The sequence below is a fragment of the Mobula birostris genome, chromosome 12, assembly GCF_030028105.1.
Source record: "Mobula birostris isolate sMobBir1 chromosome 12, sMobBir1.hap1, whole genome shotgun sequence".
In the NCBI taxonomy this organism is placed as follows: Eukaryota; Metazoa; Chordata; class Chondrichthyes; order Myliobatiformes; family Myliobatidae; genus Mobula; species Mobula birostris.
In genome coordinates, this window is record NC_092381.1 from 58,861,217 (window position 1) to 58,888,258 (window position 27,042).

The 27,042-nt window shown below is 39.1% G+C and overlaps 1 protein-coding gene across 3 annotated transcripts in view; it reads right to left on the reverse strand.

Annotated features, from left to right (window-relative positions):
• Positions 1–230: 230 nt before the first annotated feature.
• LOC140205946 (biotin-dependent 3-methylcrotonyl-coenzyme A carboxylase beta1 subunit) overlaps positions 231–27,042 on the reverse strand; it is a 76,758-nt gene continuing 49,946 nt past the window's right edge. For all 3 annotated transcript variants that reach the window (XM_072273843.1, XM_072273845.1, XM_072273842.1), the window contains 6 exons: positions 22,779–22,870; positions 10,445–10,601; positions 7,307–7,429; positions 6,475–6,617; positions 5,757–5,838; positions 231–1,566 (listed from right to left, as the gene is read on the reverse strand). In XM_072273843.1, the coding sequence (XP_072129944.1) occupies positions 1,483–1,566; positions 5,757–5,838; positions 6,475–6,617; positions 7,307–7,429; positions 10,445–10,601; positions 22,779–22,870 (681 nt within the window). In that variant the 3' untranslated portion in view covers positions 231–1,482. The remainder of the gene's footprint in view (positions 1,567–5,756; positions 5,839–6,474; positions 6,618–7,306; positions 7,430–10,444; positions 10,602–22,778; positions 22,871–27,042) is intronic.

Genomic DNA, 27,042 nt, shown 5'->3' on the forward strand with positions numbered 1-27,042 from the left:
TCATGAGATTGCTCAAACCAAATGATAAACTGTTTTTAACCCATCCTATTACACCATATTTCAAATATACATCCAGACATTTCAAGTGCAATTCAGATTCCTATTTGAACCACATTTGGTTCTGTTTTGATTTGCACTCATCATGACCTTAATTTCTGTCTTTTTACTTTGAATAAAAGCTCCTTTCCACAACACAAAATATGAGATTAAAGATCTTTGTTTTCCTTCCATGATAGTACATAACAAATTTATTGATAACAGATATTCCACATTACACAAAAGTTTAAAAATATAATCTTTTGTTGATCAATGTATCTATAACAAGTTTATCTCCAGTACTGTGGTGTCTGACTTGACAGAAGCTCTGGTTGCCCTCACCACCTCATCCAACTTGTCATTATGTATTCAAGTCCGATTAGTGAGTGTTGACAGATCCTTGAATTACGACTTGGTGAAAAAGGAAAAAGTAGTGTGATGGAATTGCAGAACCAATACAGAATTCAAATTCCAATGTGGCAAGTGATAAATCTGGATGTGATCACTTTCTGGAGTTCCACCAGGGAATATTACATAAAAGTTTCTAGTCTCTCAAACTTCACCTACTTCACCAAAATCTCTCCTCGGGAATCACAGCACAATCCCACACGAGGTGATTGACTCTTAATATTTTCAGAAACTCAGTTAACAGTATGACTATGACTGCTCCATCCATAACCAGATAATAAATTAAGATAGAATGGCAACTGTGAAAAACAGTTATAGACACAGAATCCCGCTTTGAATTAGTACCTTCAACAGGTTTCGCTTAAACTTTAGTGCTAGAGCTTGTAGTGGAATAACCCAGTATTTCTGTAGTACTGAGAATTCCTTCCTCGGCCACATTACAATCCTCACAGCTTTGAACCGTACAGAAGAAAATTTGTGAATATTTCAGGATAACTAAGTCATTTTACTGTTGTGATAGCATCATTTCGGAGTATCCAAGATCATTATAAAATGAACTAAAAAGACAGAAGTAACAGTATAGAAGTATTCAGAAATTCTACCAAACAACCATTGGGCTGGTTTACTTCATCTTTACATACATGATCTCTTTGTTAGATCTGCAAAAAAAGAACGATTAGTTTGAGAATAGGAAGTGCCAAAGCAGGTCATTAACTTTAGGCATTTGTTACAGTCAAATACAATTATGCTCCATCTTGGACTAAGGTAATTGATGCACACCACATGTAGTTTATTGAAATGATTCCACGCTGCAGACATGAAACCTTCAGCAACCTGAACCAGCTAATTCATTACATGTGCACCTCAGGTAACAAATAAGAATCCTGCAGAATCACAAAGTTTTGTTTATTTTGAACCAGGCACTTAAGTCATATTAATTGTTGTATGCCTTTTCGAAAATTGAGCTTGTTGGCCATCCTTAATCAACAAAAGCATAATTCCAACTCCATTTTTTCTTCATTGGGTCAATTTCCATGTTTATGTTCTCAATGTAACCTGTCTTTCTTTCTGAGAACGAAACCAAGGTTTCTGTTTGAAGATATTTAAACACCGACCAATTATCTGTAATATAGAAACAGCACAATTAGATTTAATAATCAGAAACATAACATTACATTTCCTTCAAAGCCCTGTACCCTATCCCCGTTATATGCGTCATCAGACGATGCAGATTCATTGCTATGCGTCGAACCTATTTCTACCAACTTCTCCTTGTATGCATCCAAAACTCTCAGTTCTGCGAGGCAGTTAGGATGAGAAGCACCGCTTTCCCGACAATACAAGTCATGTGCGCACGCCTCACAGTCTCACTCCCGCCATTCTCGCATTGGTTTTGGCGTGTGGATGTGCGATCTTGTGCTCTTAAACTTTTGTTGTTATTACCTACGGTTCACTGATTTTGTGCTTGAAATATTTAACTATGCCTCCTTAGCATCCTATGTCAAGTCCTGGGCCATCAGCCAAGCAGCAGAGAACCGCTTTAACACTTGAAAAAAAGTTGGAAATTATAAACAGGGCAGTGTCAGGTGAAGGTAACACAGCTCTGGGACGCTACTTCGGCCTGGGTGAGTCCACGATCAGAAACATAAAGAAAAATGCTGAGAAAATAAAAAGTGCAGTGATTGATTCATCACAAGTGTCTTCAAAGATTGTTACCAAAGTGCATAACCTGATAATGACAAAAATGGAGAAGATGTTGAGTTTGTACATTGAGCATGAAACAAAGAAAAAAACAACACTCAGTTCCGATCATCTTCGTGTGAAAGCTTTGGAAATTTATGGTCGCCTTTGTTCAGAGGCTAGTGAGGAAGTGTCAAGTGATATTGTTAGCTTTAGTGCAAGTAAGGGATGGTTTTCTAAGTTTGTTAATCGTCACGGGCTTCACAACTTAGCTGTGCGCGGCGAGCAAGCTAGTGCTGACCACGAAGCTGCTGAACGCCACCCTTTGCAGTTGCGGGCTATGATAGCTGAGTTAGGCATCACACCAAAGCAGGTGTTTAATGCAGATGAAACCGGGCTTTTTTGGAAGTGTATGCAAAAACGCACTTACGTAAGTAAGGATGAAAAGACAGCATCAGGTTTCAAGGCAGCAAAGGATAAGTTGACTCTGCTTATGTGTTCCAATGCCAAAGCAGACTGTAAAATGAAGCCTCTCTTAGATCACCATTCACTAAACACCCGTGCTCTTAAGGGTTTGAGTAAGAATATACTTCCTGTTGGTGGGGAAGGATTCTCAGATCTTGAGACTGCTGACATGGTAGAACTACTGGATTTTCATGATGAAGAAATAAGTGTGGATGACCTTCTGCATTTAACTCAGACTGAAGGTGATAACGATGAAGAAGGAACTGTCGAGTTGCAGGTGAAGGATTTTACGGTGAAGCAACTGGCAGAATATTTTAAGGCTGCGGAACACTTGGCACAAATGGTGATGGACATGGACCCAAGTTTAGAACGGAGTCAGCATTTCAGTCATTCCCTGCAGTCAATCCTTCTTCCCTACAAGCAAATTTATGCTGAAAAACAAAATTCTGCCAAGCAAACAACCCTCACCACTTTCTTCAAACCGGTGTCATCTCCTGCTGCTGGCAGTACTGAGGGTTTTATGAGTCTTCCTTCACCCCTTGCTGTCCTTGATGATCCTGATGACACAAACCATCCACCTCATCCAGGTAAAGCTGCCCGACACCACTGCACATCCACTCATCTCCCGGAGCCAACACACCTGCCACTGTTGGTGAGTACTTTACACCCTAGTATGTTAACTTTCTATGATTTATTACATTGAATATTACCTTAAATTGATGAAATATAATATGAATGTTGCCTTGTGGTACTGCTTTTGTGTAATATTGGTATGAAAATGTGAATAAATTACAGATAAAACATATTTAGGAAGCCCTCCAGAATGCATCCCTATTTTCTCTATTTAAATAATTATTCACATTATGCGTTTTCCATTCTATGCGTCGACTGCGAGGAAAGCATCCCCCGCATATAACGAGGATAGGGTGTACTTATTTACTTAGTCACGAAACAAGTGCTCTCAATTTGGCAGAAACTTTGATTCTATAGAATTGGGTGTAGTTAAATGAAACAAATAGGGTAATCTTTAAAACCAAGAAATACACAATGGAACTAGAAAGTTCATGTGACAGAGAGTACATCAGGTTCACCTTTTCAAGCTGCTAATAGACTCATGTATTTATGATATTTGCAGATTTTTAGCAGTTGCATAACAAAAGGACTATGATATTCTTAAGTTGCTAAGAACATAACTGATTTGCATTCAGCGTCAATAAGAACCAAGAACTGATTGTGGACTTCAGAAAGGGTAAGTCGTGGGAACACACCTCAGTCGTAATAGAGGGATCAGAAGTGGAAAGAGTGAGCAATTTCAAGCTGCTGAGTGTCATCATCTCTGAGGATCTATCCTGGACCCAGCATATCAATGCAGCTACAAAGAAGGCATAACAGCAGCTATATTTCAATAGGTGTTTGAGGAGATTTGGAAAGTCTGCAAATTTCTACAGATGTTCCATAGAGCACTTTCTAAGTGGCTACATTTTCGTCTGATATGGGGCTGAGGCTATCACACAAGATCAAAATAAGCTGCAAGATTTGTAAGCTTAGTCAGCTCCATCATGGACACCAGCCTCTATAGTATCCAGGACGTCTTCAAGGAGCGACGCCTTAAAAAGGTGGAATCCATCATTAAGGACCCCCATCCCTCAGGACATGTTCTCTTCTCATTGCTACCATCAGGAAAAAGGCATACTCTCAGTGATTCAGGAATAACCTCTTCCCCTCTGCCATCAGATTTACGAATGGGCATTAAACCCATAAACACTACCTCACTACTTCTTATGTCTATTTTTGCACAGCTTATTTAATTTAACTATATATCACACTGTATTTCATGTTTTTTCTTTTTTTATGTATTGCATTGTACTGCTGCTGCAAAGACAACAAATTTCACAACATATGCTGATGATATTAAACCTGATTCTGATTTACAACCAATTCTGAAAGCCTTCTGAAAGTGAATCCATATTAAATCTATCACAGGTGAGCTGAATGGTTAAGATTTTGAAACTGAATGGAGTTTTACTGCAGGAGGAGGAGGAGGAGGAGGAAAATGTTATTACAAACACAGAAAACAGGAGAAACTCAAATCAACTATACAAAACATAAATGGCTGGGATCATATCAGGCAAGCAATGTTTGTGGAAGAATTGAATTGAATTAGTTGGAACATTCAGAGGAAATAATATTGCAAGTAATTTCTATTTTGAAATGAAATCTTCTGAGTGCCTTTCATCTACAGCCTAATAATGGATGGGAGGATTCCAACATGGAGAGAATATGATTACATAGAAATTCAGCAGATGGATCAATAAAGCAATAATCTATAAACTTGGTTTGTTAGAGGGCATCACCATGTTCATCTTTCTCCTTTCCAAATGTCTCAAATTGCTTTACCTCAATGGAACTTAAATGAACTAAGATGTTCACACAAATCAGAATGTTCAGGGCAGTAATAATTAATCCAGGCTAGTAGAATTACAATTCTGTTTGTGCTTGGATAGTTTATGTAAGCTGCTATGGTAACAATGATATTTCAAGAAGTCTGAGTACCTCTGAGTAATAGAGGGGAGAATAATTCACCCTGTTTATTCATTCTGAGGTGAGTCCCATAGGGAGGATTACATCTGCGGTTAAGTAGGCAGGATCAGTATTTGTCTTGCACAACTGAAGAGTTTGTTACTCTGTGGAGCAACATACACTGACATATGAAGAACGAACTATTTGATTGCAGGAGAACTACAACTGATGCCCTTGGAATAATTTCCTAAGCATGGCCTTGCTTTTAGAAGACAGCAGAAGGGAAAATCATCAAAACTTGTACTGCTAGGTTTCCTGCTTACTTACTTCCAGACGCACAGATTTACTCTAGTTCACCAAAACACTTCTTCTGTGATATAGATGACATTACATCTGAAGTAAAAATAAAAACTCTCAGGGACAACATTCAGATCATCTCGAAAAAGTCCTGATCTCTGGAAAAGTTAATAAACCTAAGAGATGCAGCTCATTTCCAAGCTTGGAACATAAAATAAAAACACATATTGTAAGTAACCCCTGGGCTATGATACAGAGTGAATCCAGATGCTGCAGAAATATCTCGGCAATGGAAGAAGAAAAATGCAGAAAAGAAACTTTAAAGAAATAGAGTGAAAGTGCAAGCTTACCGTCCGAGTGTCTGCAGGAAGTATGACGCCATCATCCCAAATCCGAGAGGAAGAGTGAAAAGCAGAGCTCTCGACCTCCAGCCTACAGAAAAGAGAACTATCCAATCAGGAGTTTCTAAGTTTGGTTGAACATGGTGATGAATATCTATTCTGGTACAGTCAATTGAAAACTAATATATCTTAATTCTATGAAAATGAAAAATACGAAGTCTGTATTTCAATCGATGGATGTTTTATATACAGTGATGCATAGTGGATAAATTATTGTGCCATTAACCTGTGCTGAAGAATTTGATTCAATTTACATCAAGAAAGCTGTTAATAAGTATAATTATAAATCTGGAATATAATAAAAAGTATCTGTCTTAATAATAATAACAACAATAAACCCTAAATTAATTCATTAATATCCTTCAGGAAGAATATCTGCTATCCTTAACCATTCTGGACTGTTTGTTATATCCATAGCAATGTGGTTTACTTTTAAAGTGCAATTTGAAATTACCTCGTGAAGCACTTTGTTCTGGGAAAAGAGTCTCAGGGCGCAAAGCAAACCAAATATAACTTTAACATTTACGTGAAACTAAAACTAAATTAAGTTTGATGGCCCAGAAACAAACCTGCACACTTGATTATATATTAAGTAGATGATTTGCTTTTGTTGTTAATATAAATGACAGCTTATTTTTTTCTCCACTCAAACAGATTTAGTACTAACTTTTCTTTCATGATCTTCCACTGTCCTTCATCTGGGATTTCTCCATCATTTTCCAGGAACTTAGAGCAGTAACTGGAGTTAACCAGTCCAATCCTGGCATTAGGCCACAGAAAAAGGAAGTTTGGATCAAACGATCTACCACACTGAAACATAAAATTAAAAATTTCATTGAAATATTATTCATGAGTCAGAGTGTACATTGTATCAGATGGTGGACAATCCAACTTTCTATTAGTTATCCCTCAATTCATACAGGCAGAAAAAGATCTGTAACAATAGGCTAACATAATGGCAAAACCACCATGTGAGACCAAATCCCACCTTTACTATTACCATACAGAGAAGGAAAACCCCTAGTGAGACGTATAGGGTTTCAAGCCATGAAGGCAATGCAGAGCAACCGAATAGAATCCATATAGCATGTAAAAAGCCCAACTCATCCATGCTGACCATGGTAACCACCAAGCTAGAAAAATAACTTGATTTCACCCCCAATGTATGTGCTCCGTTCAGCAGAATGAGAAAAATAATTTGTGCTCTGTTTACTTTCTTGCTTAGTTGTCTGAGAACAATTTAAGTATCTATAGCACAATAATGAGCAGCTAACTGATTGAGCACTGAACCCAGATTCTTTCTGCATTGTATAGTTCAAAATTTCACCTGAAATCTTACTGAACATTTAACCCCAACTCAAAGGGAAATCTAGGAATATAAATTACATATTTAACAAAATGAATTGCCAATATATTCATATACCTCAACAAAACATCTTTCTATATAGAAAAGTAATTCACTTATACAAATATCATACAGTAAAACTTCTAGAATATACCATGGCAAAACTTTCACCACCATAGCATCCTCCAATTACAATGGTTATCTTGGGAACAGAGGCACATGCCACAGATGCTATCATGGAGCCTTGGGCCTTAAGTTGGTTTGTAACATCTTCGGCCTATAAAGACAACCATTAAGGAATTTGTCACATTGTATAAAATTAATGTGCACATAAAGCATGATATAATCATTGCAATGTTTAATATCCTTTACTTTAGACCTCCAACAAGACATAAAGAACATATTTTTTCACATCGTGCAAAAGAATACATGCATCATTACTTTTAAAATACTTAGATTATTGTTCATTTCAAGGGAAAGCAGACTTGGAAAATCAGTATTTTCAGTATTAGTAGGTCTTTGATTTCCAGTTACTGTAAAACAAGGATTTAATATACACATTTCCTGTGTTAACTCTTGACAACCTACTACTGATAACCCCAGAGCTAAGTTGTCTTCACACTGACTACAATTTCAGTGTCCTCATCCAAATACTGTGTCTAAGCTGTTGTACATAGAGCCCTCAACCAGAGTCTATGAAATATTAATAATCCTGTTAACTTCACAGACCAGACAAAGAGTGTAACTTTAACTAATTTTCAAAGATTCAAAGGTTCATTTTATTATCAAAATATGTATGTAGAATACAACTCTGAGATTTGTCTTCTCCAGATAGTCAGATAATACTCATGGCCATAGAAGTAGTTGAAAGAAAGACATCAATCACCCCGCACAAAAAGGAAAAAAAGAAACAACAGCTCGAAAACCCAAACTCCAACCACTCCTTCGCACAAAAACTAACAGATCACGCACATGGAGAAACAACAAGAAAATCAAACTCCAAACTCCTCGCCTGTCAATCGACAAGAAGAAAGAATGGGCAAGAACACAAAAAAGAAATAGAATTGAAAGATGCCAATGTGAACTACAGTTAGTTTGAACTACAGTCCAATCCATAAATCCCAGAATTTCAGTAACATCTCCAAGAGCATCGACTCAAACCAGCAGCCCCTCCGAGGGAAACAACTGAAACCAGTGGCCGCTCTTACGGCTGTGACTCGAACCCAGCGGCCTCTCCAAGAACTGCTCACTCTCCTCCACACTTGCCTTAATGTTTCAATCTTCCTTGACGCTTTAATCGGTGAGAAATGTAGTTGATCATGGCCCCTCATCTCGTCTCTGAGCCTCCCCTCATGGTAGCTTGTGCTTGCATTTCTCTCCTGGAGTTTTCTCATGGACAGCAGAATGCTAGCTTACTTGATTGAACTACAGAGTGTAAGTCACAGGCTCCAAGAGTTTCAAAAATAAAATTAAAATAAAAAGAATAACTAGAAGATGTAGAAAAACTGAAATAATTGACTATCTGGAAGATGTCGCCTGAGGAATCGTTGTTTGCTGGCGCCATCTTGACCGGAAGCTCTTAATCATAAGGTATTTGAATCTTCCAGTGGCATCAGCGCTGGACTTCAGGGCGAGAAGTCCCGAGTTCGAATCCGGCCGGCTCCCTTGCACGCTCTCCATCCGTGCCTGGGTTGAGTGTCAAGCTAACAACTCGGCCTCGTAAAAAAAAACCTGGAGAGGGATGGGCTCCGCCAGGTTTCAGATGTCCAAGACACGGTGTACGATGAACATACCAAAAAGATCGGTGCAAAAGCTTGTCATGACGGCACCCCGACGACTCCACCACACACACACATTTGAATCTAATAAGATGATAAATCCTCCGATTTGTGCGCTGTATCTGTATTCATAGGTCCAGACTTCGGTCTAATGATGGCAATCGAACCATATACTCAACTAGAAACATAGAAAATAGGTGCAGGAGTAGGCCATTCGGCCCTTCGAGCCTGCACCGCCATTTATTATGATCATGGCTGATCATCCAACTCAGAACCCCGCCCCAGCCTTCCCTCCATACCCCCTGACCCCCGTAGCCACAAGGGCCATATCTAACTCTTTCTTTTAACTAATTCTTTCCCTAAGTCTGCTTTGTAATGAAGGAAGGGTTAACCAACCTGTAATGTATACAACACCCAAGATCAAAGAAGTGAGGAAGAGTATTCATAAGGAAACAATTTCAGTCCTAACTACATGTAGAGAGAAAGACAGTCAGTTACCCTTTATTATTGAAACCTCCCCAGTAAAATCCCATCTGAATCTTGGAGTCTTGTAATTTTCATTCTACTGCAGATTTCCCACTAGGTGAATACCCAGTGAAGAGAGCCAGGGACTGGGTAGGTGCATACTTTTGTGCCTCTCATGTAGCTGGAATGTTTAAGTGTCTCAGCATAATTATGTTTTGTCAAAACTCCGTCCTTTTATTGTGGTTTTGTCTCCTTCAACAACCTGACCATTCATGTCCACTGCTGCTTAACTACCACTTTCCACATCTATTTTGTTGCTGAGGATAGACTTGGTTAGTGGTTGTCACTCTACTCTCCACCATAACCCAGGCTATATTAGGCCATTCTAAAGCTGAAATAGGCATTAGCACATCATTTGTACCAGAAAAACCTGACAGGTTGAAAAAAATGACATTTTCAAGCATCCATACATACAGTACAGACATAATTTCTTCAACTTTTCACCATTCAGCTTTCTCTTAAACCTCTCTGGAGGACATTGACTCAAGATGTGGTACACCATGACAGATCTTCAACATCTGCCTAATGATCACTGCTTAACTGTGAGCTAAGACAGTAAAGATTCTCAGGCTATTTGACTACTTCTTAAATGAAAAAAGGCTACTGAATTTCATGGCACTTTCAACTCTCAGTTATTCCAAGCTGGAATCCAAAATGCAATCCAAATCTTTTCTCATCTTGAGATGGAAAATCATACCTATTCCCAAATTCCATCCTGCCAGAGATCATTGTTGCAGATCATTGGATTAATCCAGGCTCGAATTGGTCTTTGCACTTCAGGTATATACTAAATATTTTTAAAATATTGGATTAATTTTAACACTAATGTGCTTTACTTTAAAGAATAATCTCCCAAAGCATTAATAAATAAAAATATAGAGATTAATTCATGATGCTGTTACGTTTGCTAGCTACCAAAATGATTACTCTCACGTTTTCAGGAAAGAAATAGAACCACAATCCAGATACTTCAAATATTACTCTTGTACCTTGGGTATTGTCCCAGTGATTGAAACATTTGGTCTTATATTCTGAAGAAATATGATAGGAATGCCTCTCTGGTCACAAAGTTGTACAAAATGGCTGCCTTTTAGTGAGGCATTATGAGTGAGTTCTCCGTTGTTAGCCACAATTCCAACAAGGTGACTGAAAACAAAACACATTGTATTCACAGTCAGGTATCACAATGTGCACATAACTGAGCATAAGTAATAACAGTTAACAGTTTGCAATCACTGCAAAAACCAGAAAAGGAATCTTGAGGAGATTCATATTTAACAATCAAGCCTCAACAGTTCTTTTGATTCCAAAGATTCATTATCTCAGGGCGAAGAAATATCTTCTCAACATTGTCTCTAACGATAAACACAAGAGATTCTGCAGATGCCAAAAGTTCAGAGCAACATATACAAAGTACTGGAAGAACTCAGCAGGTTAGGCAACATCTGTGGAAATGAATAATTGACATTTTGGGCCAAGACCCTTTATCAGAACTGGAAAGGAAGAGAAAAAGCTAGAATAAGAAAGTGGATGAAAAGGAAGAAGTAGAAGCAAGAAGGTAATGATGAAGACTGGTGGGTGGGGGAGGGGGGTGAAATAAGAAGCTGGGGGACGATAATTGGAAAAGGAAAAGACTGGAGAAGAAGGAATTTGATAGGAAAGGAGAGTGGACCATGAGAGAAAGGGAAGAATGAGGGGCACCTGGGAAGGGGAGGGGGAAAATTACCGGATCTTTACCTTCCCTACCCACTCTCCAGTTTCTGCAGGGATTGCTCTCTCTGTGATTCCCTTGTCCATTCACCCCTCCCCACTAATCTACCTCCTGGTAATCGCTACAAGCAGTAGAAGAGCTACACCTGCACACTTACTTCCTCCCTCACCTCCATTCTGGGCTAAATGAGACAACACTATACCTCCAAATCTGTTGGAGTTGTCTACTGTGTTCAGTGTTCATGGTGCGGCCTCCCCTACATTGGTGAGACCCAAAGTAGATTGGGGACCGTTTTGGCGAGCACCTTCCAATCCCCATTCCCATTCGGACATATCAGTTTATGGCCTCCTCTACTGCTACCACAAGGCCAATTTCAAGTTGGAGAAGCAACACCTCATATACGATTTGGGGGCTTTGAACCTGATGACATGAACATCGATTTCTCCAACTTCTGTTACTTTTTCCTGCTCTTCCTTCCTCTTCTCCTCTCCTATCAGATTCCTTCTTCTCCAGCCCTTTAACTTTTCCACCTATCACTTCCCAGCTTCTTACATCATTCCCCAATCCCACCTACCTGGCTTCACCTATCACCTTCTAGGTTACACTCCTTCCCTTCACCCCACCTTCTTATTCTGGCTTCTTCCCCCTTCCTTTCCACTCCTGAAGGAGGGTCTCAGCCTGAAAGTCGACTGTTTATTCATTTCCATAGATGCTGCCTGACATGCTGACCTCCACCATCAATCTGTGTGTGTTCGTCTTGAATGACTAACTCCCTATTCTGAGACTGTGAATCCAATAGAGACACTAGATTAGAAAAAATATTACATCTACCTTGTTAGGTTTTGTACATTTCAGTAAGATTACACTCATTTTCAATTGCTAATAAATTTGGACCTTGTCAGCAGTGTCCACATCATACAAAATGAAAAAATAAAAGAAAACTATGTGGTTTAGTACCAAACCATATACTGGTTGTTACTGCTGCTCCCATGCTTCTCCCAGACTGAGATTCCTAAATGAGAAGCTAGTAACAGATATCTATAGTGCTGGGTATTCCAAATGCATCAAACACAGAAAATTTTCAACTTCCTTCTAACATCAAAGAATCTACAAGCAATGGCAAGAAATTTGCCTCTGTTGCTCTGGCTAAAACCAGATACTCACAGATACATTTTCAAGCCCAATCCACATTTTGACATTTTGGGGATCTTGACTATTCCTAAATCTTTTAATTTTTCCTAAATTAAAGATGCTAACTGAATATTTCTCGCATTGAATCAATTCCTATATATTGCACAGGGATTAATATTATACCCATTAAATGGTAAAGGACCCATTTAGCAAATCACTTTAAAAAAAAGAACAAATTTAAATGCAACATTATTCACCAGACCAGAAAACCTAGGTGTAAATATGAACATATCTGACTACTTTTTCATTACATTCCACATGCCAGTGCATGAGGGCAGAAAATGTAGGGTAACTACGTTTGCCAATCTATACATTACAGTTTTGGATTTTTTAAATTGTGATGTTTTTTTAAAGAATTAATAAATGTATATTACTTCATTTTTCACTAAATTTTTTTCTGTTTTACTAAATTTTGCATCCTTGTGCGAGCAAATTATAGGCATCAATAATGAGCTCTCCCACAAATTAAAAAATATATTGCTTCATATTAAAAATTTGTTCCCATTAATTCATACATTTTCTGAAACAATGAAATGTAATCATTTATGTTAATTTTTGAAAAACGTAAGAGAAATGAAAACTTTTACAGCTATATAAGAAATTTTGGCAAAACATTTACATCAAAAAAGGATACCAAATATAAATAAAACCAAATCTTAGAAGCAATTCAATATACATCTGCTATTATTTGAATATTTAATGTTTATGACTAAGGATTCATTTCTATGCTGTAAATGCAAAGTGTAAATTGGCACTCACATTCACAAAATTTTAATACCAGCTAAAATGAGTATGAGAAAAAAATATATAACAGTGTGTTAGTATATGAGAGCTTTGTCAAACTGAATTAAAGTGTACTTGTTTTATTGGCTGCTATATTTCTTTCTAGTTCATTTTACTGGATGGCCAAAGCAGAACATGTTCAATTTTGGCATCTTTCACTCCAGTGTGCATATATTTTTGATAAAAGGAAACATCAAAATACATTTTTGTTTAACGTCAAAATATATTCTACTTGAACATTCCATTCACAAGGTTGTTCTTGCAATATTCCAACTTATTTATGACAAATTATTTCATTTTGAATGTACAATGTTTATAAGAGGATGATGCAACTATTTTATGCTGAACTAAGATCAAGAAATTTAACCTGAAAGATCAAGATAGCAGTTCATGTTCTATTGTTTTAAAATATTTTCGGTTTGCTTTGACTGAGATACTGATTACACAACCTAGAATAGTACAAGCCAAGTTGAACCACTTTGTGTTAGATTATTGGGCTAGTTAGTGTAGCCATTCTGATTACTGCTTCAGAGCTAGGGAAGTGCAAAAGTAAGCAAAGACACATCTCCAACAACAGTTCAACGATTCAAACTGAAAACTATGTATATAGTGTTGCCAAGAGAAGATGCAATCACATTCTGCTGTAACATATTCCGTGACTGAATGACCTCCAAATGCTCATTATCGCAATTCGCACGTGCTTAGTTACTGAAGAAGAGTTATGGGATTACAATTCAGAGAGATCTGACTCTTTTATGAGACTATTTAAGAAAGCAAACAAAATAATTGTGATAATTGTTAAGTGCAACAGATCCACCTAAGGAGCCAAAAAATATTACAGTTTGTTGTAATGATGATGTGAACGAATTGGTATTATTAGTATGCAGATTTTGTCAGAGAAATAATTGGCAAAAATTAACTGTTAAAGCAGAATTTTCCCTGTTGCCTGACTGATACAAGCTATCCTGCATGATATGATATATTCTGAGAGAAACAAGCAATTGGGCCATGGAAACAGGCCTCTCCACCTATTTGGTCCACGCTGACCAACATTCCTATCTAAGCTAGTCCCACTTGCATGCACTTGGTTTGTATACCTCCAAATTGTTCCTATCCATGTGCTTAAACTGTTCCTATCCTTGTCCAAGAAAAGATCAGCTGGTGCTTTCACTCTTGATCGGCATGCATTGACTTTGGTTAAAGGTGTTAGGGCAAAATTTATCTGAAATATTTCACGCTGTACAGTCCTCTTGCGTGAATTAGGCAGCATCACATTTTTGAAACCACATCCTCGTAAGAGATCAACAAGAAATATTTGTTTCTCTCCTTATTGATGCTACATGACCTGCTGAAAATTTCCCCTCAGTTTGCACTTATTTCAGATTTCCAACATCTGCAGTATTTTGATTTTCTATTAGGAGAAGCACATTGTTCCTGTGTGATCCTATTTACTAATCTATGCTTGCTTGCAAATGGAAGCCGGAATCAGTTTAAACTAATTAAATAAGGTTCGTGAATTTTGGCACTCAACTCTGGTGCTCATATCCTCTCTTAATTTGCAAATATCTATTACACTGGGATTTTCATGTTATGAAACAGATAATCCTCAACTATTACACAAGCCTTTATTTACCAAGGTGAAGTGTCAAGAATGACAGGGCAGCGTATAGGCAAACTGAGAAACAGAAGAACGGGTAAGGTCAACTGTGAAAGATGACTGAAGTACCTAGCTTGTGCGATAAACCCCTGAGGATTAGAAATATTAAATAGGGGAAGAAAGTAAGCAGCTCTAATTAATCCTGGGAAAGGAATAAGTTACACTAAGAATCTGTAATAAGTCTTTCCTTGCACAGAGAAGTGTAATAGGGAACAAAAGCAAGTTTAACACACTGCATTTGATATCTATAAAAAATCTCTAAAATGTTATTGTCAATACAGAAAAAGATTTGGTACTAATTTATGATTTGTCACAAAGAGGTCTAGAGTATCAGCTGTACTCTGTAACATTCAATTCGGTGAGGAGGAGAAGGAGTAGAAAGGAAAATACTATATCCCCAGTAATACTAATTTTCTTTAATTCTATCCAGGGGCATGTGAGACTTGCTATACGTATGCCTGCAAATAGGAATAATATACAAGTTGTGGATGTGCTTATTTAAAATAAAAAATTGGGCATGGAACTTGTGTATCACTCTCACTGCTCAGAACATAAAAACACCATAAGATCAACCACAAGAAACAAGAGCAGGGGTCAGCTACTCAGTCCCTCGAGCTGGCTCCACCATTCATCAATTTCATTGCTGATCTTCTATCTTAGTGACACTTTCCTGCACTATGCCTCATCCTTTGATTATCTTAAAATCCAGAAATCTATATTAATCTATCTTTGAATTAATATAAGCTGAGCTTCCACAGCCCTCTAGCATTGAGTATTTTAAAGATTCACCACCCACTGTGCGAATAAATTTCTCCTCATCTTCCCTGCATCCAGCCTGTCAAGCCTGTAATTTAAATCGGATCACTTCTCATTCTTCTAAATTTTTGAGGCTACGGCTCAGTCTGCTCAATTGTTCTGCATGCAGCAAACCTGCCACCTCTGGAATCAGTCTGATAAGTCTAGTTTGTACTTCCTATATGGCATGTGCAGACCAAAACTCTGCACAGTGCTCCACAGTGTGATCTTACCAAAGGCTATGCAACTGCTGTAAAATGTCCTTACACCTATGTTCAAATCTTTTCATAATAAAGAATAACATACACTTTGCCTTCATATTTTAATACACAGAGTCTTTTCCCAGGGTTAGGGGATCAAGAACCAGAAGGCATAGGTTTAAGATGAGAGTAGAGAGGGGCAACATTTAAAAAGTACTTGGACATAGATAGGAACAGCTTAGAGGGATACAGACCAAATGCAAGCAAGTGGGACTATCTTATACAGGAGTCTTGGTCAGCATGGATCAACTGGGCCGAAAGCCCTGTTTCCATGCTGTATGGCTCCACGACTCTAATTGCTTGTTGCACCCTCAGTAAAAGCATACCGAGATTTCTTAAGAATGTCAACATCACTTAGTATCTTCTGTTTAAAAATACTGTTTTGATGACCTCACATTGAGCCACATTAAATTTCATCTGTCATGTTTTCACCCACTTTCTCAGCTTGTCCATACCCACCTTTTCATAGCTTCCTTTTCCCCCAATTCACTTACTATCATCAACAAGCTTAGAAATATTACACTTGAACACCTCAGCCAAATGGTTAATGAAGGGTGTGAGGAGCTGGGCCCAAGCACTGCTCTCTCACCAATATCAACCTTCTTGCCAAAGAAGGCTCAATTGATTCTCACAATAAATGAAAATCGGCCTGACCTGCTGAGTATTTCCAGCATTTTCTGTTTTTATCTCAGCTTAATCCCACATTTTATTTTCTGTCCAATAACCAATTTCTACTTTCTGAGAAGTTTGCAAAGATCCAGAATGTCATCTAAAACTTTGACAAATTTCTACAGATGTTTGCTGGAGAGCATTTTGACTGTTTGCTTCTCAGCCTGGTATGGAAACACCAATGCCCTTGAACGGAAAAGCCTACAAAAATTAATGGATACAGCCCAGTCCATCACAGCTGAAGTGCTCCCTACTATTAAGCACATCTACATGGAGCGCTGTCACAGGCAAGCATCATCATAGACCCCTACCATCTATGCTATGCTCTCCTCTCACTGCTGCCATCAGGAAGGAGGTACAGGAGCCTCAGGACCCACAATCATCAGGCTCTTGAACCAGAGGGAATAACTTCACTCACCCCACCTCTAAACTGTTCCCACAACCTACGGACTCACTTTCAAGAACTCTTCATCTCATATTCTCAATATTTATTATTTATTTATTTATTATTATTATTTTGTTTTTTTTTTGTTTCTTTGTATTTATGTGAAAGCCCGCAAGAAATTTAATCTTGGGGTTGTAGTTGGTTACATACAGTATATATACCTTGATAATAAATTTACTTTGAACTTTGAATAACCAATCCATATTAGTATTTTCTTCCTAATCCTATGTGTTCTAACCTTGGACTCATAGAGTTACACAGTACAGCACAGAAACAGACCTTTAGCCCATGAATTGTGCCCATCAATAAGCACCCATTTTACTCTCCCCACTTCTCATCAACTCCCACCAGACTGTATCACTGACTGACACACTAGCACAATTTACAATGGCCCGTTAACCTAACAAACTTTATGCCTTTGGGAGAAAACCCAAAGCACCTAGAGGAAACTCACGCTTTTTGGAGTGGCCATTGTGAGATTGCCCAGTATAAAGGTGGAAAGTCAAATCATAAACAAGAGAAAATCTGCAGATGCTGGAAATCCAGGGAACAAACACAAAATGCTGGAGGAACTCAGCAGGTCAGGCAGCATTGTGTGTGTGTTGTAAAGGTGGGAAGTTGAGGCTCTGACAAGTAAGGACAGGTAAGGTTTTATTTTCCTGTTCATCCAGTTGAGTCAGTGTAAGCAGGGTGACAGTTAAAGCACTGGAATGCTACTTCTGCAAGATGTGGGAAGTCAAGAACACTCATTAGTCTCCCTGATGCTGACATCCGTGGTAAGTGCATCCAGCTACTGCTCCTGACAATCTGGATGCTGAAAGCCTTACAAATATGATTTTGGAACAACAAAAATGTACTGGAGGAATTTAGCAGATTATGCATCTGTGGGAGGAAAGAATTTGTTGATGTTTCAGGTCAAATCCCTGTTATCAGAACAGTGACAAGCTGACGAAACTTTTACTGAGGTAGTCACATCTAAGATGCAGGCTTCAGATAGATGGTTGACCACCAAGAAAAGTAAGGGGATTAGGCAGACAGTGCAGGGTCCCCTGTGTCTATTCCTCTCACAAACATGTATATGCCTCTTTAAATATTGTTGAGGGGATGTTCTTTCTGGGGCCAGTAGTAGTAGTCAAGTTCCTAGCACTATGAACAGATCTGAGGCTCAGAGGGAAAGGGTGCAGTTAGACTGGGGGAGAGTGATAGGAGACTCAATAGTGAGCTAGTCAGACAGGAAATTCCGTGTCCACAGAAGAGATGCCAGAATGGTGTGTTGCCTCCTGGGTGTGAGGTACAAGGATATCTCTGACTGGTGCAGAACATCCTCAAGCAGGAGGGCGAACAACCAGAGATCATTGTACATATTGGTACAAACAACAAAGGTAGAACAAGAGATGAGGTCCTGCAGTCTATGTACAGGGAGTTAGGCAAGCAGTTAAAAAGCAGGACGTTGAGAGTAGTGACCTCCAGATTACCCTGATGCCTCGTGCAAACAGGGTCAGAAGCAGAAAGAGGCCAGATGAATGCATGGCTGAGGAGTGGACGCAGGGACAGGGATTCAGGTTCTTGGACCATTATTATCTCTTCTGGAGTACAGGTGACCTTACAAGAGGGATAGGTTGCACTTGAACTGGAGAGGGACCAATATCCTTGCAGGTAAATTTACTGATGTGTCACAGGAGACTGAAAATCTTGAGCATGTAGATATTAAGGAAGAGGATTTGCTGGAGCTTTGGAAAGCATCAAGTTGGATAAGTCACCGGGACCGGATGAGATGTACCCCAGACTACTGTGGGAGGCGAGGGAGGAGATTGCTGAGCTTCTGGCGATGATCTTTTCATCATCAATGGGGACAGGAGAGGTTCTGGAGGATTGGAAGGTTGTGGATGTTGTTCCCTTATTCAAGAAAGGGAGTAGGGATAGCCTAGGAAATTATAGACCAGTGAGTCTTAGTTCAGTGGCTGGTAAGTTGATGGAGAAGATACCGAGAGGCAGGCTTTATGAACACTTGGAGAGGCACAATATGATTAGGAATAATCAGCATGGCTTTGTCAAAGGCAGGTCATGCCTTACGAGCCTGATTGAATTTTTTGAGGATGAGACTAAACACATTGATGAAGGTAGAGCAGTAGATGTAGTGTATATGGATTTCAGCAAGGCATTTGATAAGGTACCCCATGCAAGGCTTATTGAGAAAGTAGGGAGGCATGGGATCCAAGGGGGCATTCCTTAGTGGATCCAGAACTGGCTTGCCCACAGAAGGCAAAGACTGGTTGTAGGTGGGTCAATGGAGGTCGGTGACCAGTGGTGTGCCTCAAGGATCTGTTCTAGGACCCCTACTCTTCACAATTTTTATAAATGACCTAGATGAGGAAGTGGAGAGATGGGTTAGTAAATTTGCTGATGACACAAAGGTTGGAGGTGTTGTGGATAGTGTGGAGGGCTGTCAAAGGTTACAGTGGGACATTGATAGGATGAAAAACTGGGCTGAGAAGTGGCAAATGGAGTTCAACCCAGTTAAGTATAAGGTGGTTCATTTTGGTAGGTCAAATATGATGTCAGAATATAGCATTAATGGTAAGACTCTTGGCAGTGTGGAGGATCAGAGGGATCTTGGGGTCCAAGTCCATAGGACCCTCAAAACTGCTGTGCAGGTTGACTGTGTGGTTAAGAAGGCGTACGGTGCATTGGCCTTCATCAATTGTGGGATTGAGTTTAAGAGCCGAGAGGTAATGTTACAGCTATATAGGACCCTAGTCAGACCCCACTTGGAGAACTGTGCTCAGTTCTGGTCGCCTCACTACAGGAAGGATGTGGAAACCATAGAAAGGGTGCAGAAGAGATTTACAAGGATGTTGCCTGGATTGGGGAGCATGCCTTATGAGAATAGGTTGAGTGAACTTAGCCTTTTCTCCTTGGAGCGACAGTGGATGACAGGTGACCTGATAGAGGTGTACAAGATGATGAGAGGCATTGATCGTGTGGATAGTCAGAGGCTTTTTCCCAGGGCTGAAATGGCTAGAATGAGAGTGCACAATTTCAAGGTGCTTGGAAGTAGGTACAGAGATGTCAGGGATAAGTTTTTTTAACGCAGAGAGTGGTGAGTGCGTGGAATAGGCTGCCAGCGCGGTGGTGGAGGTGGATACAATAGGGTCTTTTAAGAGACTCCTGGATAGGTACATGGAGCTTAGAAAAATAGAGGGCTATGGGTAACCCTAGGTAATTTCTCAGATAAGGACATGTTCGGCACAGCTTTGTGAGCCGAAGGGCCTGTATTATGCTGTAGGTTTTCTATGTTTCTATGAGAGTTTGAACTTGATTGACAAGGGTTGGGACTCTGAAAAGGAGAAAGTCATGAGATAAAGCAGTAGCCTACAAGAGTAAGTTTAGTAATTAAGATAGCCAGAGGGATAGTATAGGGAGGGAAATTAATACTCAGCTAAACTGCATTTATTTCAAAGCACATACTTAACAGGAGGCAGTCGAACTGAGAGAAAGGATTGGGTCTGGGGACTGGGATGTCATAACCATGACAGAAACTTGGCCGAGAGAAGGCAGGGATTGGCAACTCAATGCTCCAGGATACAGACCATACAGACGTGACAGAGGTAGAAGTCAGTGAGGAGAGGGTTGATGTCTTTTTGTTAAGGGGGATGTCACTATAGATCTTAAAGCCTGTAGGCCAAACGCAACAAATTGTGACTGGCTGGCTAGACAATGCGGTTAGCGGAAGGGTCTGTATCTGTGATGTATTGCTCTCCAGAGAGATAGCACTCAATGTCAGGATGGAATCCAGTTCACTGTACTGTGAGACCATGGCTCTACTAGCTGCACCCTTGTATTATTTTTAATCGATCAGTCTCCCATAGGAGATCTTCTCAAAAACATTTCAAAAATCCAAATATCAAGAACATTAACACCTGAAGGAAGACAATAGCTAAAGCCATTAGAAATTAGTTGTGAAAGCTGTTGGTTAGATCTGCAAGAGGTGTGAAAAAAACCATCTGTTTCTGGCAGTAAAAGGTTCTAGTTTATTTTGAGAGCTGTGCCTCATTACTACACAGACATCAAACTGTACACCCTGAACAGATATTCTATAGCAGCACACTTACCGGCACAATATTACATGTCACTGGGGACAAGATTGAAAGATGGTAGCTTAGTGCTTTGGGTGTGTAGAAAGCAGATCAAGGAGGAGTGGGTAACAAGGTACCTTTATTTTTTTGGCATTTTTGTTCCTTCTAACACCAATATCATCACAAAATTAAATATTCATTTACGACATGAATTGTCACTTTCTTCTTAATACCACCTCCCCTCTAGCTTCAACTGAGCAAAGTAAAATTGGGTCCTAAAGAAGGATCTTCGTCCAAAGCGTAAACTGTTTGCTCATTTCCATGGACGCTGCCTGACCTGCTGAGTTTCTCCAGCATTTTGTTCATGTTGCTACAGAAATTGTGTATACTAACTGTTCACATTCTGTGGAATTGTCCATCGAGATCACCTAGAGGTACTACATAATTCATAGGACGATGATTTAGATAGTGAAAGCACTGAAGGGAATGCTTCAACTTAGCCAGAATGGTGCACAATGATTTATTTCCACTATGCCCCATTTCTATCAGACAAACCAGGTTAATAATCAGCCCCCATTTCTGAACAAATAAAAGGATTGCTGCACCTTTTGATTAATAATCTTCTTTTCACTTGTTTAAATATGCTAGGTGAAGTAGTTCTCAGCACTGTGTTACGGGAGGAGCATTAAGTACAGTTATTGTTTTTTTCAATAAGACAGGAAGTGAAATCCAGTAGTCAAGAACATCAAATGTAAAGGAATAAAAGAAGATGTAGCGACATCAGATACCTTTGAAGTAAAATGAAGTTATTCAGCAAATAATATAATAGAAAAGTCACAAGACGATAAGATATAGGAGCAGAATTAGGCCATTTGGCCCATCGAGTCTGCTCCGCCATTCCGTCATGGTTGATCCATTTTTCCTCTCACCCCAGTCTCCTGCCTTCTCCCCCTATTCCTTCATGCCCTGACCAACCAAGAATTTGTCAACCACTGCCTTAAATATACCTACAGACTTGGCCTCCACAGCTGCCTATGACAATGAATTCCACAGATACACCACTCTCTGGCTAAAGAAATTCCTCTTCATCTCCATTCTAAAGGACACCTCTCTACTCTGGGGCTGTGTCCTCTGGTCTTAGACTCTCTCACCATAGGAAACATCCTCTCCACATCCACTCTATCAAGGTTTCAAGGTTTCTCACCATTCAAAAGGTTTCAATGAGGTCACCCCTCATTCTTTTGAATTCTAGTGAACACAGGCCCGGAGCCATCAAATGCTCTTCAAATGAAAAGCCATTCAATCCTGGAAATCATTTTCATGAACCTCCTTTGAGCCCTCTCCAGTTTCAGCACATCCTTTCTAAGATAAGGGGCCCAAACCTGCTCACAAATATCCAAGTGAGGACTCACCAGTGCTTTATAAAGTATCAACATTACATCCTTACTTTTATATTCTCGCCCTTTTGAATGCAAAGATCGCACTTACCTTTCTCACCACAGACTCAAGCTACAAATTAACCTTTAGGGAATCCTGCACAAGGACTCCCAAGTCCCTTTGCACCTCGGTTTTTTGTATTTTCTCCATTTAGAAAATAGTCAACCTTTTCATTTCTTCTCCCAAAGTGCATGACTACACACTTCCCAACACTGTATTACATAAAGTACATAATGCTTGGTTAAATTCAGTATTATTTTAAATAAAAAAGAAGAAAACTGCAATCTATTATTCCTTACCCTTTAATTTGAGCAAAGCCAGTTACCAGCGTGGTCCCATACAAAGCTTTGAACTCCAAGAATTTACTTCCATCCGTCAAACGACTTAGTATCTGTAGAATATTAAAAACTTTTAACATCCAGTATTTCATTACTCAAAATGTGGCTAAATTGATGCTACAAGGAAATGGACATAAATTAATTTAATATAATAGCAAAAACTATGTCTTTTTTCATTCATTACTTCAAATGCAGAAGACAAATGAAAAATAGCATAAGTTCAACATCATGCCATTTTCTTTTCACTTTGATGGGCAGGATGGCCATTCTGCTTGAGTGCCTTGCATATGCAGATTCTGCTCAATCCAGTGAGTTTTTCCAGCTTTTAGGGGTTTTTTTGTTCCAGATTCCAGCATTTGTGGCCCTATTATTTTTATACTATATTGACGAAATATACTCAATCCTTGCTGTGATTATCTGATCTCTCTTGGTTATTGTTGGGTTATGCTCTTGCTCATTACCCAATGTCTCTTAGTATTTATTGCATACATTCTCCTAGATAAAGTAACACATGTATTGTTAGAAATAACCTCATGTGGTTAATTAATTTGAGAAGTAGAGTACTGGAAGGGAAAACAATTGAGCTAAATAATCTAATGAAGTGCAAAATACATTTTCTGAACGAGCGGTACAAAAAAGAATTTCTCCCTCATCATCCTTCGAAGATTGAAGGACCAGTCAACAAGCAAGTGAGGTAATGCAGTGATTAACTCATTCTGAACATAGTAGATATCAGACCAAGAGTTAATGGAGATATGCCTATCTGAAGCTGAGTGCTTTTTGTGACTGTACAAACATTCTAACTTCTGCTCTTGCTGATCAGTTTGGAGTACAGGAATTCCAGAAAGACCCACATTTACACAAAACTTTCCAGGATCTTAGGACAATCCAAAATATTTATGATCAACTCAATATTTTTTGAAGCATTGTCACCGTTGTAATATTGAAAGTGTGGCATTTGGTGTTTGCAGGAAAAGTAATGGAGTAATGACCAGATGATCCAAGTTTAGTGATCTAGATGTTCAATATTGGCCAAACCTCAAATGAAAATGTAAGTAAATGTCTCAGGAAGTACAGGAGCAGAATTAGTCCATTCACCCCATTGAGTCTGCTCTACCATTTAATCATGGCTGAAATATTTTCACTCTCAATCCCATTCACCTGCTTTCTCCCTGTAACTTCTGGTACCTTTACTAATCAAGAACCTATCAACATCTGCTTTAAATATACCCAACGACTTGGCTTCCACAGCCAAAGCAGGTACTTAAAGGATGCTCCAAATCATGTTGGACAGCTACTGTTTATTACTCTGCAAGATTTGATTTAAAATTATGACAACAAATTTTGAATAACTAGTAATTTTCTAATACACCTTTAAACTGCAAAGAGGAGGAAACAAGTTAGTTTCAATCACAGTTAGAATATAGTATGTGACAATGCAATAAAAAGGGATACTAACATTACTCTAGAAATAAATAGGCACGTACTGAAACATTGTCAGGTCATGCCTGTAGAGCAGGGGATCCCACTCTTTTTTTGATGCCATGGAGCCCTACCATTAACCAAGGGGTCTGTGGACCCCAGCTTGGGAACCCCTGCTCTAATGTGACTGGAGCTGATTTGAATCATCCACAATCACTTTCCATCTGTCTATAGAGACAGTTAACAAAAATAATCTGTAACTCAACAGGGAATTATTGATGAAGCAAATGCAGGAAATAAATAATGTAGGTGATCTTAACTGTACGGAAAACAACACTGAGCCCCAGAGAAGTTAGGTAAGAAAAAAACTGACAGGCTAGGAGGAACACCTCCTGACTCAACAAGGCCTTTCCATGACTTACAAGGCACAAGTCAGGAAACTGATGGAATACTTTCCACCTGCCTCTATGACTCAACTTCAATAACCAACAAAAAACTCAACGCATGTCTTTTATTAGAATGTAAGGTGTGCTGACAAGGCCACAATTTACTGCCATTCCCTAATTATCCTTGAGATGATGATGGCAAACAGCCTTCCTCAATTACTTACGCAAAGTAACCAACACGTTTGATATTCCAATCACAGTGTTATCATCACTCACTTCTTCCACCATGACTGTGATGTTTATCTTCTTCAGTATGGACTAACGCCATGATTTCTTAGATGGATTTTTCAAATCAATTAACTCAAACACCTACTAGGATATAGATAGCATAGATGCAGGAATACCACTATGTTCACATTACTTCTTATATCACACATATTGTTACTTTAATACATATCCATTCCATGATGAAAATCCTGGCATTCTCTATCTGTACTACCCCACAGAAATACCTTCGCCACACGCACCCCTGTGACTTATGTTGGGAATTTAGCATCTTCTTTTCATGAAAATCTCAGAATGAGCAATAAAATGCTGAGCTTGCTGGGACTGGTCAGATCTCATGTCCAAATAAAAATAAAAGATCACTTCTGGCCTGGCTCCGTGTGTTCCTGCGGCATGGAGTTGAGATTCTTAATAGCATCATAAATGCTTCTTTCCCACTAGGCTCTCCAACTTTTAAATCAGTAACTATCTTCCCAAACCCATCTTGCTACCTCTCATCTATCTCCTGATTTCTATTTTATTTGCTTTCCTGCCCAGTCCTTTAATATCTAAAGATGTAACATATTCATATTCTCACGAAAAAATCTCCCCATATTTGTGATTTTGTACCTGCATCAATTATACTTCATAACTACCAAGAAAAAAATTAAGAACAAGTATTTGAACCCTTATTACAAGCAAAAATATGAATTAGGAACAGGAGTAGGCCACTCAGCATCTCAATCCAGGTCAGCCATTAATAGGATCACAGCTGATCTGATTATAACCTCAACTATTATGCTCTACTCACAATGGCCTTTCACCCCCTTTGCTTTGAAAAAATGTCTCCCGCTGCATCTAGTACTCTTTGAAGAAGAGTTCCAAAAAAAATGACAATCCGATAAAGTGGGCAGTACTTTATATTTAAACAGTGACCTAGTTCTTGATTCTCCCAAGAAAACGAATACAAGACTTTCTTGCTAAGTAGTAAATCTGTCTACCAGTGAAGGATAGACTTAATATGATCTTCTTCTCTTTGTAAAAAGGAGCAACTACTGACCCCTGTTGGATATTGTGTGCTTGTAGATGAGGATGCAAGCATCATTTATGACTGTATCGTGAACTAAAAGCAAACTAAAGTCTATTTTCTGTGAGACTGGGCTCAGTGGCTGCTTAAAGTCCCGTTCTTCAACTCTTACTTACTACAGGGGCTTGATAACACTTTATCTGTAAGCAGAAGAGAGGTGCCAAAGAAAGAACATGGGCAACATGGTAGTCTTGCAGTTAGCACAATGGTATTACAGCTAGGGACACTGGAGTTCAATCCCGGCACCCTCTATAAGGAGTCTGCACGTTCTCCCCATGGAATGCGTGGGTTTTCTCCAAGTGCCCTGGCTTTCTCGCACATTCCAAAAATGTACCGGTTAGCAGGTTAATTAGTCGTCGTAAATTGTCCCATGGTTAGATTAGGGTTAAATCAGGGGTCGCTGGGCAGAGCAGCTCGAAGAGCCAAAAGGGCCTGTTCCATGCTGTACCTCTAAATAAAAAACAAACACTAAAATATAGTCCGTTTGTTGTGCCCTTGCTTCAATTCTTCCTTGCCTGCCTGCCTGCTGGTTGTAAGCAAAGGAATATTAAAAGCATGAAATCAGCTTGTCTCTTAGCCATCACGCCGACAACATACAGTAAATTTAAATAGGTTACTGCATTTGTGGTTAAAATTTCTATTGTACATTGACTAACTTTATAGAGTGCAGAATGCTCTACTTAAACTCATGTCTTCCCTTTGTATGTGTTTGTCTTTTCTTACCCATTTCGTGCTGAAATTAAAGCAAACTTAAAGGTTGTTTTCTAATACACTCACAGCAACAATTAAAAGAAAAAAATAGAGAATATGTTTCAGAGCAGATTGATGCTACTGAAAGAGCACTGAATGCTCATGGAAAAGACATGAGTTCACTAATTCCACACCACAGAAATATCAGACCATTCAGGAAATTTCTGGTGTTTCCACTCTGAGCTCATTACCTGACATCTCACAAATTTTGCGAAATCAAAAACCATTCAGGAGTGGAAACCTTTTGGGCTTTCAATCCTCACCTATGTATCTGAGTTCAACTCCAGGACATCTAATGATGTACTTTAAGTTCCTG